This window comes from Physeter macrocephalus, chromosome 11 (assembly GCF_002837175.3).
Source record: "Physeter macrocephalus isolate SW-GA chromosome 11, ASM283717v5, whole genome shotgun sequence".
Classification (NCBI taxonomy): domain Eukaryota; kingdom Metazoa; phylum Chordata; class Mammalia; order Artiodactyla; family Physeteridae; genus Physeter; species Physeter macrocephalus.
The window spans coordinates 87,655,825-87,670,627 of NC_041224.1; the positions used below are offsets into that span (position 1 = coordinate 87,655,825).

Consider the following 14,803-nt stretch of genomic DNA (forward strand, 5'->3'; position numbering starts at 1 on the left):
AAATTGTAAGTATTTACAGAGCAACTATCTGTGAAAGTGATCTGAAGGCTAGTAGAAAAGATCTCTACAGCTAAAGATATAAAGAAGGAACTATATAATAGGACAGGTAAGAGGGGCATATATGGAGTATAGTCAAGACCCATACCACCAGGTAGGTGACCCACCAACAGGAGGATAATTACAATTGCAGAGGTGCCCCCCAATAAACCAGTAGTCTGGGGCTCACACTGGACTCCCCAGCCTGGGGTGGGGGTGGGGGTCCTACGCTGGGAAGACAAGCCTCCAGAACATTTGGCTTTGAAGGCAAGTAGGGCTTGCTTTCAGGAGACCCAGAGGGCTGTGGGAAATAGAGACTCCACTCTTAAGGAGTGCACACAAAGCCTCACATGCTCTAGGACCAAGGGCAGAAGCAGTAATTTGAAAGGAGCTTGGGTCAGACACACTGGCTAATCTTGGAGAGCCTCCTAGAAAGGCAGGAGGCAACTGAACCTCAACCTGGGGATGAAGACACCGGCAGAAGCCATTTCGGGGAGCGCATCCCACCACAAGGACGCTGGTGCTGGTAAGCACCATTTTGGAATCCTCCCTCTAGATTAGCACCAGGACCTGGCCCATCCCCACTAGCGCATTGGCACTAGTCCTGGAACCTCCCAGGCCAGGAAGCTAGCTGGGTGGGGACACAGCCCCACCTACCAGCAGGTCGGCAGTGCTAGGAACACCTGAGCCTCTAGCCACCCTGGGATCTGGCCCTACCCACAAATGGGCTGGCACTAGCCCTGGACCCAGCTTCACTCACCAGGGAGGCACCAGCCCTGGGATCCCTTGGGCCCCAGCCCTGCCCATCTACAGGCCAACATCAACTCTGGGACCCCTGGGGCCCTGCAGCTAGAGACCCCAGAACCCATCTCTGCCCACCAGTGAGCTGGCAGTAACTCAGGACCTGGCTTCACCCACCAGTGGGTGGACACCAGCCTTAGGACCCCCTGGGCCACAGCCCTGGGACCACCAAGGCCCTGAAGCCAGCTGTGTCAGGATCCAGTGTACTCACCAAGGGGCCAACACCAGCTACGGGACCCCTGGGCCTATAGCCAGAGAACCCAGGACCCGGCTCTGCCCATCAGTGGGATGGCAGTAGCTCCAGGACCTGGCCTCACTAGTGGGTGGGCACCAGCCCTGGGAAACCTTGTGCCTGAGCCCCACCCACCAGCTGGCAAGACAACAACTCCAGGATCACAGCTGCCCCACAGCCAGCCTTGTCAAGACCCAGCCTACTCACCAGCAGGCAGGCACCACCTCAGGATGCCCCAGGCCCTGGCCCTGGCCAACAGCAGACCTACAGCAGCTCCAGGTCACCTTGAGCCCCTCAGCCAGCCATGTCAGGATTTGGCTATAAAATATGATGTCAAAAACAATAAATGTTGAGGGGAGGGAGAAAATGCAGAGTTATTAAAAGGCATTCAAACCTTTAAAAAATCAGCAACTTAAAATGCCTATATATATATAAAACTATATACAAACCTTTTTGTAACCAGAAACTAAAAATCTGTAACAGATACACACAGAAAAAAGAGGAAGGAATCCACACATAACACTAAAAATAGCCATTAAATCACAAGGAAATAGAGCAAAAGAAGAAAGGAACCAAAAAAAAACCAAAACAAAAACAAAACCAATAAACCTCACAAAACAAGCCAAAGAGAATTAACAAAATAGCAATAAGTACATACCAATGAGCAATTTTTTTTTATCTTTTTTTGTTTTTTGGCTGTGCCACGTGGTATGTGGGCTCTGACCAGGGATCGAACCCTTGCCCCCAGCAGTGGATGCACGGAGTCTTAATCACTGGACTGCCAGGGAAGTCCTCCCTTTTTTTTTTTTTAATAATTACTTTAAATGTAAGTGGACTAACTGCTCCAATCAAAAGACATAGAACGGCTGAGTGGATATGAAAACAAGACCCATATATATGCTGCCTACAAGAAACTCATTTCAGATCTAAAGAAACACACAGACTGAAAGTGAGGGGATGGAAAAAGATATTTCATGCAAATGGGAAAGAAAAAGAAAGCCAGTGCTTATGTTAGACAAAATAGACTTTAAAATAAAGACTGTTACAAGAGACAAAGAAGGACATTACATAATGTTCAAGGAATTAATCCAGCAATAAGTCATAACAATTACAGATGTATATATATGCAACATGGGAGCACCTATATACATAAAGTGAAATATTAACAGACATAAAGGGAGAAATTGACAGTAATACAATAATAGTAGTGGACTTTAACACCCCACTTACATCAATGGACAGATCATCTAGACAGAAAATCAATAAGGAAACACTGGCCTTAAATGATACATTACACCAGAATAACTTAACAGATATATAGAAGTCCATCAAAAAGCAGCAGAATACACATTCTTTTCTAGTTCATGTGAATCATTCTCCAGGATAGATCACATCCTAGGCTACAAAACAAAGTCTCAGTAAATTTAAGAAGATTGAAATCAAATCATGTATCTTTTCCCACCACAAAGCTATGAGAATAGAAATCAACTACAAAGAAAAAACTACAAAAAACACAAATAATATAGAGGCTAAACAATATGCTACCAGTGGGTCACTGAAGAAATCAAAGAGGAAATTTTAAAAATACCTGGAAACAAAGGAAAATGAAAACAGAAAGAAATCATGAAAACAGAGCAGAAATGAAAGAAATAGAGACTAAAAAAAAATAGAAAATATCAATAAAACTAAGAGCTGGTTCTTTGAAAAGATAAACAAAATTGGAAAACCTTTAGCCAGACTCATCAAGAAAAAAGAGGGCCCAAATCAATAAATCATAAAAAGAAGTTACAACCAACACCACAGAAATAAACAGGAACATAAGAGATTACTACCAACAATTATATGTCAGTAAGATAGAAGAAATTAACAAATTCCTAGAAATGTACAATCTCCCAAGAGTGAATCAGGAAGAAATACAAAATATGAGCAGACCAATTACCATTAATGAAATTGAATCAGAAAAAAAAAAAAACTCCCAACAAACAAAAGTTCAGGACCAGATGGCTTCATAGGTGAATTCTACCAAAGAGTTAGAAGATAGTTAACACTCATTCTTCTCAAATTATTCCAAAACTTTTCAGAGGAAGAAACACTTCCAAACTCATTCTATAAGGCCAGCATCACCCTGATATCAAAACCAGATAAAGATAACACACAAAAAGATATTACAGGTCAATAACACTGATGAACACAGATGTAAAAATCCTCAACAAAATATTGGCAAACCAAATTCAATAATACATTAAAAGGATCGTACATCATGATCAATTGGGATTTATCCCAGGGATGTAAAGATGGTTCCATATCTGCAGATCAATCCATTTGATTCACCACCTTACCAAACTGAAGAATAAAAATCATAAGATCATCTCCATAGAAGCAGAAAATCTTCTGACAGAATTCAACATCCATTTATAATAAAAACTCTCAACAAAGTGAGAATAGAGGGACCATAACTCAACATAATAGGCCATACATGACAAGCCCACAGCTAACAACATATTCAATGTTGAAAAGCTGAAATATTCTTCTCTAAGATCAGGAACAAGACAAGGATGCCCACTCTTACCACTTTTATTCAATATAGTTTTGGAAGTCCTAGCCACAGCAATCAGAGAAGAAAAAGATATAAAAGGAATCCATATTAGAATGGGAGAAGTAAGACTGTCACCGTTTGCTGATGACTTGACACTACACATAGAAAATCCTAAAGACACCACCAAAAAACCAAAAAAAAAACAAAAAAAAAAACTAGGGCTCATCAATGAATTCAGTGAAGTTGCAGGAGACTTCTGCAAGAAATCTGCAGAAATCTGTTGCACATCTATACACTAAAAAGAAACTAACAGAAAGAGAAATTTTAAAAAGCAATCCCATTCACAATCACATCAGAAAGAATAAAATGCCTGGGAATAAATCTGACTAAGGAGGTAAAAGACCTATACTTGGAAAAGTGTAAGACACCAATGAAAGGAATTGAAGATGACACAAACAGAGGGAAAGCTATATTGTGCTCATGGATTGGAAGAACTAATAATGTTAAAATGATCATACTACCCAAGGCAATCTACAGATTCAATACCAGCAAGAAGGCTGGGATAGGGAGGGTGGGAGGGAGGGAGACGCAAGAGGGAAGAGATATGGGGATATATGTATATGTATAACTGATTCACTTTGTTATAAAGCAGAAACTAACACACCATTGTAAAGCAATTATACTCCAATAAATTGTTTAAAATAAAATAAAATAAAATAAATTAAAAAACAAACAAACAAAAAACACTTATAACATTCTTCAAAGAACAAGAACAAGTAATTCTAAAATTTGTATGGAAACAAAAAAGACCCAGAATAGCCAAGACTATCTATCTTAAGAAAGAAGAACAAAACAGGAGGTATCCCATGCCCTGATTTGAAACTATACTACAAAGCTATAGTCATCAAACTAGTATGGTACTGGCACAAAAAACACACACATAGATCAATGGAACAGAATGGAGGGTGCAGAAATGACTCACACTCATATGGGCAATTAAGCTACAACAAAGAGCAAAGAATATACAATGGGGGAAAAGACAGCCCCTTCAATAAATGGTATTGAGAAAACCAGGCAGCTACATGCAAAAGAATCAAACTGGACTACTTTCTCACACCATATACAAAAATAAATTAAAATGGATTAAAGACTTCAAAGTAAGACCTGAAACCATAAAACTTTTAGAAGAAAACACAGACAATAAACTCTTTGACATCAGTTTTAGCAGTATTTTGGGGGATATGTCTCCTCAGGCAAGGAAAACAAGGGCAAACATAAATAAATGGGACTACGGCAAAAAATCTTTGGTACAGCTAAGGAAACTATCAGCAAAATGACCACCTACTGAATGGGAGAAGATATTTCCAAATGACATATCCAACAAAGGTTAATCTTCAAAATATACAAAGAACACATACAATTCAACATCAAAAACACAAACAACCCAATTTAAAAATGGACAGAGGACCTGAATAGACATTTTTCCAAAGAAAACATACAGATGGCCAACAGGTACATGAAAAGATGCTCAACATCTCTAATCATCCAGGAAATACAAATCAAAATCACAATGAGATATCACCTCATACCAGTCAGAATGGCTATCATCAAAAAGAGAACAAATAAGTATTGGTGGGGATGTGGAGAAAAAGGAACCCTTGTGCATTGTTGGTGGGAATGTAAATTGTTGCAGCCACTATGGACAAAAGTATGAGGGTTCATCAAAAAATTAAAAATAGAAATACTTGTGACACAGCAATTCCAGTTCTGGGTATTTATGGAAGAAAATGAAAACACTAATTCAAAAAGATATACGTACCTGTATGTTTATTGCTGAATTACTTACAATAGCCAAGATATGGAAGCAACCTAAGGGCTCATCAACAGATGAATGGATAAAGAAGATGTAGGGTGTGTGTGTGTGTGTGTGTGTGTGTGTGTGTGTGTGTGTGTGTGTGTGTATAAAATGGAATATTACTCAGCCATAAAGAAGAATGAACTATTACCACTGGTGATAACATAGATGGACCTAGAGGGTATTATGTTAAGTGAAATAAGTTTGACAGAGAAACACAAATACTACACGATTTCACTTATATGCAGAATTTAAAAACCAAAACAAATATAACTAAACAGAAAGAAAGTCATAGGTACAGAGAAAAAACAAGTGATTGACAGAGGGGAGGGGTCTGGGGGAGGAAAAAAATAGGTGAAGGAGATTAAAAGGTACAAACTTTTAGTCACAAAGTAAGTGAATTATGGGTATGAAATGTACAGTGTGGGAATATAGTCAATAATTATGTAATATCTTTCTATGGTGACAAATAACAACTAGATTTACTAGTGTGATTATTTTGAAATGTATAAAAATATCAAATCACTATGTTGTGTACCAGGAACCAACATAGTGTTGTAGGTCAATTATAGCTCACAAACAAACAAACTCATAGAAAAGGAAATCAAACTTGTGGCTACCAGAGGCAGGGGGTGGAGGGATGGGGAGTTAAATGAAAGTGGTCAAAAGGTACAAACTTCCGGTTATAAGATAAATAAGTACTAGGGATGATAAAGTACAATATGATAAAGATAACTGGGAGGGAGATGCAAGAGGGAGGAGATATGGGGATATATGTATACGTATAGCTGATTCACTTTGTTATAAAGCAGAAATTAACACACCATTGTAAAGCAATTATACGTCAATAAAGATGTTTAAAAAAAGATAATTAACACTGCTGTATCTTATATATGATAATTGTTAAGAGAGTAAATCCTAAGTGTTCTCATCACAAGAAAAAAATAATTTTTTCTATTTCTTTAATGTTATATCTGTATGAGATGATGGATGCTCACTAAATCTATTTTGATAATCATTTCAGGATGTATATAAGTCAAATCATTATGTTGTACACCTTAAACTTATACACTGCTATATGTCAATTACATCTAAATAAAGCAGAAAAAAATATGCTTTCCAAGAGGAAAAAAAAAAAGAAGAGAAAACCACATCAGAATCAGCAAATTAAACTGCAAATTGTCCTGCACAGGAGACCAGCTGCTGTGGGGAGCTCGGTTGCTGAGTGGCACCTGAGCCTACTGCTGGTGGCATCAACTATGTCCTCTCTTTCCTCCTGCTTCCTCACCTCTTTTTTCCTCCTCTCCTTTTATTCTTCCTCTCCTATTCTTCTTTCCTACTACCTCTGTCATAGGCCCATGTGTACTGCTTCATCAAGTCCATGGTGCAAGAGATTTTAAGCTTCGTCAAAGCCAATAGGAAAAGATTGTCCTGAGTGAATCATGTTGAATTCAATAGACAACCTGAAAATGCCTCAGTGATGCCCATGAAACACCTTCTTACTGAAGAAGCTTACCCTTTGGGGCAAGTAATTTTAAGCAAGGAAGAATACTGGGGAATGCTTTTTTAAAAAATTTATTTGGCTTGAAGGGAAAAAGATTGCCTAAACAAAATCTGCTGATGAAGTCATGAAATGACTCCATCTCTGGAATGAGCTTCATTTTCATGTATTTTGGTAAGAAATTTGGCTCTCAATTGGGAATTCAGTCACTCTACCCACTCAAGGGCAAGATGATAAGGTTCTATCAGACCAAGCGTCTAAACGAACCTGAGACTCTACCAAGGTCAGAAATGCTGCACTTCAAGCCAAAAGATCTCTCTTGGGCTTGCTTGTTTTGACTTGTAACTACAAATTTGTCTTGTCTAAGTGTCCAATCACATTATAAAACAGAACGCCCATCTCTACAGTACAGCATCCTCTGAAGCAACTGGAGTCGTAAATGTACGTTTTGGGGGATTCTCTAATTTTTCTGACCCTCTGATTTCCACAGGACTTTAGGTTGCTTCCCCTGAGGTCAAGCAACACAAGATGGTTTTGGAAGTGCTGAACTCAGTGCATTATAACGTCACCAGCATGGTGACCGAAGTTGCACCTGTTGCCAGCATTGCAATCCTGCTGTTCACTGGCTTTCTTCTCTTGGTTTGGAATTATGAGGACACATCCTCAATACCAGGTAAGTCAGTCATTTATTTCTGTACCTAAGAAGATTGTTTTCTTGGGCTTTTGATCCATGAGGGTAAAGGAAATTTTGCAAAACGACGAAGAGCAAACCGGGGAAGATGGCTGAAGGCCACGGCACATAAGCAAATGAGGACGCAGGTGAAAAAATTTTAGCCAATTATCTGCACATGTTTAATGAAAACATTAAAACAATATCTTACATAACCCCTTCCAGTCTCCACTTTGCTTTGGTAGAATAGACTTGGCACTAGTATCCTTTAAAGTAAGTTTACGATGGAGTGGAGCAAGGTAAAATTCCAGGTTTGGTTTTCTTACCTTTTGATTCAAATTCACTCCAGTTTTGCTCTAAAGGTGAAAATGGAATGCCTTCTGTACTCCTTTCTGTCTCCCTCCCACTTTGCCTCATCCATGTCCTCTGCCCTCTCTTTTATGAACTTATTCCTTCTCTTTATCCCATTCTTCATTTTTCTTTTATTCTTGGGCATGGTGGTGATGTTGGTGCCACCATAAGGGCTGGATGGGACCTGGACAGTGGAAGAAAAATGGGGATCACTATAGTTGCCTTGAAAACCTAAAAGAAACTTCCACAAGCTCTGTGGATCAATCAAACATAGAGTATAGTATAATTATCCAGATAATTCCAGTAGAAACCCCATCACTCCACACTACCAGATTAACTCAGAATTCTCAGAAATATCAGATGGTTTTTTAGTTTTCAGGGAAAACTCCTCATAGCAGGCATCTGTCCCCAGTTCCATAAGATATCCGATAAGGCTTTATTTCAAGAGCAGAGTCATTACACACTTTCAAGCGCCGTGGTCCTCTTCACAGAGTGATGTCAAGTGGGAGTGTGGCGCTGCTGCAGACTGCCCTGGGTCTGGATTCTCTATCGTTTTCCAGAGAACTGACTGTCTCTCTGCCCAATTCAGCCTGGTATTTTAGTTTACTTTAAGGCCCAATGGAATGGAATGTTTACTTTGTTTTGTTCTCTACTCCTGATGGGGGTCTGAAGGAAGACTGTTCCACAGTCTTTTAACTTGAACCCCTTCCCCACCACTGCTCCTTCCTCACTGGATTTCTCCTCCCCCAGTGGGTGCCCAAGTCAGGGTCCGTGAAAGGTGGAGGTGAGGGAGGAGGTATTTTTTAAGAAGTCTCCCCAGATGTTTATGTTGCAGGTGATGGTAGAACTCCCTTGGACCTTTGGGGAGGGGCAAACACAAGAACTGGCATCCTTGAAGCCCTGGACCAGGAGCCTAGGTGGTAGCTCACTCTGTCTACCACCTCTGGGCTGGGGACATCATGCTGTCATACACTGATAGTCTACGACACTATCACATAGTCCTGTGGTTCTCAGCCCTGCCTGAGGAGGGTCCCCATGTGGGTTTTTTGTTTTTTTAACATCTTCCCAGGTGGCTTTCCTGAGCAGTCAGGGTTGAGAGCCAAGGAATGGAGCCCAGCCCGTTCATTTGACACAAGGGGAAACTGAGCCTCAGAGAAGGGCTCTGCCTTGTCCAGGCAAACCGTTGTGACAAGTATGAGTAACTGTGGAGTTCAAACTCCTCATTTCACGGGGGAGGGGTTAAAGCCACAGAAGGGAGATGGCTTGCCAGCATCTCAACTGGAAGGAAAGTGGCAATAGGGGGAGCAGGGGAACCACCAGGAAGACCTAAATCCCAGGTAGATGATCATTTTGCTACCAGGGAGCTTCTAGTTCCATGCTTTCCTTGGGAAAATGTGAGGTCTGGTCAGAACCTTCTAGTTCTAGAAAGCTCTGGCCCAGGCTGAGATCCCGCGACTCCTGGTTGAGGAAGGGAAGGTAAGGACACTGGCCTTGTTGGATGGGTCTTGCTGACCAATACTTCGGAACTCCTTTTGCCAGATCCCTCCAATCACTGGCTCTCTGGGTTCTTAGCTTTATACATATGGGGAATCTCAGGGTCAGTGAAGCCAAAAGAGTTGAGAGGGTACAATGAGCCAAAGCCCTCTAGTAAGTTACAGTTTTCAAAGCAGTTTCACACCCACTTTCTCTTGTGAACCTCTGGGCACTCTGGTGAGTTGAGTGTGTTGATGCCTATTTTACAGATGAAGAAACTGAGACTTAAAGAGGCTAGGTGTCCATAACTAGTTAAGTGATGAACCTGGGACTCAAATCTAAGCTTCTTAAACCCACACTTACTGAGAGGCCCTGCATTGCCAGGTGATGGGGACGGGGGATCAAGGAGTGTGCAAAGGTGACACACATAGGCAGAGGACTTAGAGCCAGCGAGGGCCGTGAGGGTTCGGAGAGGAAAGAATCATCCCTATTTGGGGGTTTTGTAAGCTTCAATTTGGGGAAACTGCCCCAGTTCACTGATCTCTGCCAGGACTACAGTTACCTGGCACCTGGCAGCTCTCCCTTCCCCAAGGATACAGGGCGATGCCCAACCTTGCACGTGGGTCCTCTCCCCCAGAGGCCCTCTCTGCCCTGGGCACCACATTCCTTATGGGAGCACTGGGAATAAAGGACATGGCAATAGTCTTCTTTTGCCCATTAAAAATACAGAAAATGCACAAATAAACGTCATCACAGACCAGGACAAGAAGTAGGATGTTAGCAGCATCCTAGAAGCTCCTCTTGTGCCTTTTCAATCATACCCTCTCTCATCCCCAGAAGTAAACAACCTTCTATTTCTTAACGATCGCTCCCCTGCTTTTTTATAGATTTTTCACCTAATTTCATATTCCAAACAACGTACTTTAGTTTTGCCTGGTTTTACATGCTTTAGCAATAGAATCCTACATTCTTCTTCTACCTTGCTTTTTTGCTCACTTTTTTGCCTGTGGGTTTCATCCAGGTTGTGGCATGCAGCTGCAGTTCATATGGTATGCAGTTATATGAACACCCCATGGTTTAATCTCCCATTCTACTGTTGATGGACACTTAGGGTGTCTCCAGCTTGGGGCTACTGTGAACAGTGCCGCTATGAACGTTCGTGTACACAGGATTCTCTAGGGTGTACACCCAGCATGGAACATAACAGCTTCTTGATTAGCACAGAGAGTGGGAGGCCCCAGCTGTTGGCTTCATGCAGACCATCTCTGCACAAAAATGCAGTGAAGTATTTACTGCTCCTCTGAGGGTGTGCAAGAGACTACTGCACTCACACATGCCTAGACGAGCATTCCCAAATCTGAGAAGCAGAAAGCAGTGTAATGTGGACACAACCAGAGTATTTCCCTAATATTCTAACAAAATTTCTCCCCCCCAGAGCATTCTTCTCTCCAACCGGAAGGTATAAGATATACACATTAACTGAAAGGATCATATTGTGTGATAATTATTTGATTTTGTGCTTTTTTTCACATTTATTTTCCCTGCCCAGGATCTGATGGGGACCTAGTTATACTTACCATACCATCACGGGTCCCTAACTTGGAGTTAGTGTCTATACCTAGTAGGGTTTCAGGGTTTGTTGGATGAATTAAGTTGAAATACGATTGACTGCCAAAGACTCAAACTCTGACTCTCTTATTGTTAAAACACTCAGGTTCTCAGCCTTAGCAGAGTTCATCACAATCTCCCTTTTTCAATAGATACAGCTCTTCACTGTCATATTTTAAATTTGATTGGCAGTTTCCAAATACTAAGACTTTCCACATAGCAACAAACATTTAGATAAAACATGTAAACTGCAGCCTTCCATTTGTATGTCTTTGTGCCTCATGGCTGTAGTATATGAAGTAAATGTTTGTTGAAAAAGTCTATTCCCAAATAGACTGGTGTTTGACTTCACATGGATTAAAGGTATGAGATATAAGATATTTTTCCATTTTTATCAAAATGTAAATACACCTAAAATATTCTAAATAAGGATGACATTTAAAACTTCATTCTTTACACATGTCTAATAAATTGTAAAAATTCATTCAGGAAACATTTATTGAGGATCTACAATGTTTCAAGCTGTAAATACAAAGTATTTTGTTATTATGCACATTTGTATTGATAAAAGGTCAGTATGATTAAATTTTAAGGAAATATGTATACAATCAAATCAGCTTAATTCTTTTTGAGAACTCAGTGAAATTAGTTTAATATAAAGTCAGTCATCTGACTATATAACTGTATAATGTAGTGTTATGAGAACAATCTTAATATTAAGAACCCTTGATCCAAAGAACTCAAATTCTTATATTGGTTCTATAGACATTAACGAAGAACTTTAACGACAAAAGAACCTGGTAGTATTTGCTACATTAATCCTGCTAATGCAAAGTTAAGGAGTAAGCCCTGTTTGCCAAATTTGGGACTGAACTTCCACTTTAGATGAGTCATGCAAAAAGTTAGATTATCTAAGTAGTTCACTGGTGGCCTAATGGTTAGGATCCCTAGTTTTCACTGCCATAGCACACGTTCAATCAGGGAACTGAGATCCTGCAAGCCATGCTGCACAGCCAAAGAAAATAAAACAAAACAAAACAAAAACTTAGATTATCTAAATTATTATAGTACTGTACTGTCTCAGATAGTTGTGTGAGTTTTGGCTCCAGGACTATTTCAATGACAGAATGGAATTAAAGGAGTAAGATACAGAAATGGTATAGCTTTACAATGAAACTCCTAAAGCCATTCTAACAAGCTTTTGATGAACTTTTCACCACCACCACCACTAAATTCAAGCTACCAAGTTTGTTCTCTGACACAAGCAACAGCACCTCCCCTGGCTGCTCACCAGATTCAGTCTTCACAATTCTGTCATCGTCTGCGTCAGCAAGGGTGTAAGGGCCATGGCTCTTCACTAAAACCACATCACTGGACTCAGACTCTGGTCTAGACACAGATCAGACACACTGCCTCATTCCTCAATGCTTAGCTTTATTTTGTCTAATGAGATTTAGCTTAAGATTCTCTTCTTAAACCAAATCCTTTTTGAAGGAAATAAAAAAGGAATGCATGCTTTTTGTTTAGACATTGTCTTTGCAGGCCATCTTTCTCACAGTTAAAAAGATGACACCAGGGCTTCCCTGCTGGTGCAGTGGTTGAGAGTCCGCCTGCCGATGCAGGGTACACGGGTTCGTGACCCGGTCTGGGAAGATCCCACATGCCGCGGAGCGGCTGGGCCCATGAGCCATGGCCACTGGGCCTGCGCGTCCAGAGCCTGTGCTCCACGAAGGGGGAGGCCACAACAGTGAGAGGCCCGCGTACCGCCAAAAAAAAAAAAAAAAAAAAGATGACACCAAAACCACAAATTAATTCAAATCCACCCACTCTGTTGACTGGTGCTTTCAAACCCAGTTTTCAGACAAAACTAGCAGCCAGACAGATCTGTCAACTTGTCACTTGTCCTGTTTTCGTGCCTGTTACCAGAGGGACTGATTGACTTGTATTTGAAACCCATAGACACCGTTTAACACAGCAAGAATAGACTAGACACCTATTCCAGTTTGTTCAGACAGAAGTGATTGAGACCAAATGGAACTGGTGTGGTGTCAACCGGACAACTTTTTACTCATAGAGCTGTGAAGAGCGTCATGTTAACTTGTGTTGTTGTTTTAATCATTTTGTGTATATGATTCACCTATATACATCAGAAGATGTAAAAGGACATGTAGATATAAAAGAATAAGGACAATAGTAATTTAAAGTACTCTGTCTTTTTGGTATTACGGAAATACTGATTGTGATCTGATGACTTTCCTAGGTCCTGGCTATTTTCTGGGAATTGGGCCCCTCATTTCCCACTGCAGGTTCCTCTGGATGGGGATCGGCAGTGCCTGCAATTACTACAACAAGATGTATGGAGAATTCATGAGAGTCTGGATATGTGGAGAGGAAACCCTCATTATTAGCAAGTAAGTCTGTTAATAATCAGTGACATATTTTAAAAATCAAGGCTGGGATATTTCCTATTAAAAAACAAACTTATTTTGATATTTTGCCATCTTTGTTTCCAAAGTTATGTTTTCATTACTTAAATAAAGATGAGTGATTCCCAGGTAAAAATCTAACATTTGAGACAAGTAGAATAATTGGGTCTTGCTTGAAGCCAGAGGTACATATAAAGAACTCTGGGAAGACTGAAAATTATTCAAAATCTCTCTGAGCAGTGAATGTGGAAACTCAGAATACAGGTGATTTGGTTTTGACAAAACACACTTGAGGGAGAGGTATTATCTTTTATGCTTACCTATTTCCTAAGATTTTGGTCTTAGCTGTACAAGTAAGCATCAAAACAAACAAGCAAGCAATAATAGCAACAACAACAAAAAACACCTGAGGAAAAAACTGACTATATCAATTCGCTGATGTGTTTCTAATGCCAGGCTACTGAGAAACTCTGGGAGGGTAGACAGCAGATGAAGAAGCCATTCATACTCTGCTCTCCTATTGGTGACTGTGTGCCAGTGTCCTTGCTGAGTGATTTTATATAAATTAGGAACAATATTGCCTATTAAAAGAAGTGGTATTCTCCTGCTCCCCATACACTTAATGTTTTCCAGATAACTTTAGCAGACTGAATTTACTCCAGGGTTAACAAAATATGCATTGACTAAAGAACTAGCTTTATGAAATATTAGTTTTCTTACTGATTGATCATGGAAAATGAAGAGTTTAAAAGAGAGCACATATATAGATGTTCAGCTATCTTTGCTAGATTTTTAGCAAAGCTATCTGCCAAAATGTCTCATTAATGAGTTTTAATATTTATAATCACTGACAGAGATTTACCCACAAACTAAGACTGACCAGGGTGTTTTACTGATTTATTAGAATTGTTTCTTCAGATACACAGACTATCGCCCAGAAGTAAGTAAAGCATTTCTGGAAACTGCATTGATTTTTTTTTTTCAGGCCATGATGATATACATCATTTCTGAAAATACCATGGTGAACTCAAAGCCCAATTCTTTGAACCAAATACTTGAAAGAAGGGAGCAGGGGAGAAAAAACATGTTATGCTTCCAAATATTTCTACCTATCCAAGAATGTTATTTTCAACCAAACTAATATCTCGGTTTTTGCCTGTTTGTTTTTTTTTTCATTTCGCTCAGTTTGGTGTTGTAAAAGTTTGAAGAGTAGCTAAGGCAGACCGTGTTACACATCTAACCATAAATAGCTTCAGGTGGAAATGTCATTTCATTGGGTTCACAGTGAAACACCCCAGTGCAGCGGTTCTCAGA

The 14,803-nt window shown here is 40.2% G+C and overlaps 1 protein-coding gene across 1 annotated transcript in view; it reads left to right on the top strand.

Annotated features, from left to right (window-relative positions):
• Nucleotides 1-7,489: 7,489 nt before the first annotated feature.
• LOC102982383 (aromatase) overlaps nt 7,490-14,803 on the top strand; it is a 37,700-nt gene continuing 30,386 nt past the window's right edge. The window contains exons 1-2 of the mRNA XM_024116691.2: nt 7,490-7,634; nt 13,324-13,474. Of these exons, the coding sequence (XP_023972459.1) occupies nt 7,490-7,634; nt 13,324-13,474 (296 nt within the window). The remainder of the gene's footprint in view (nt 7,635-13,323; nt 13,475-14,803) is intronic.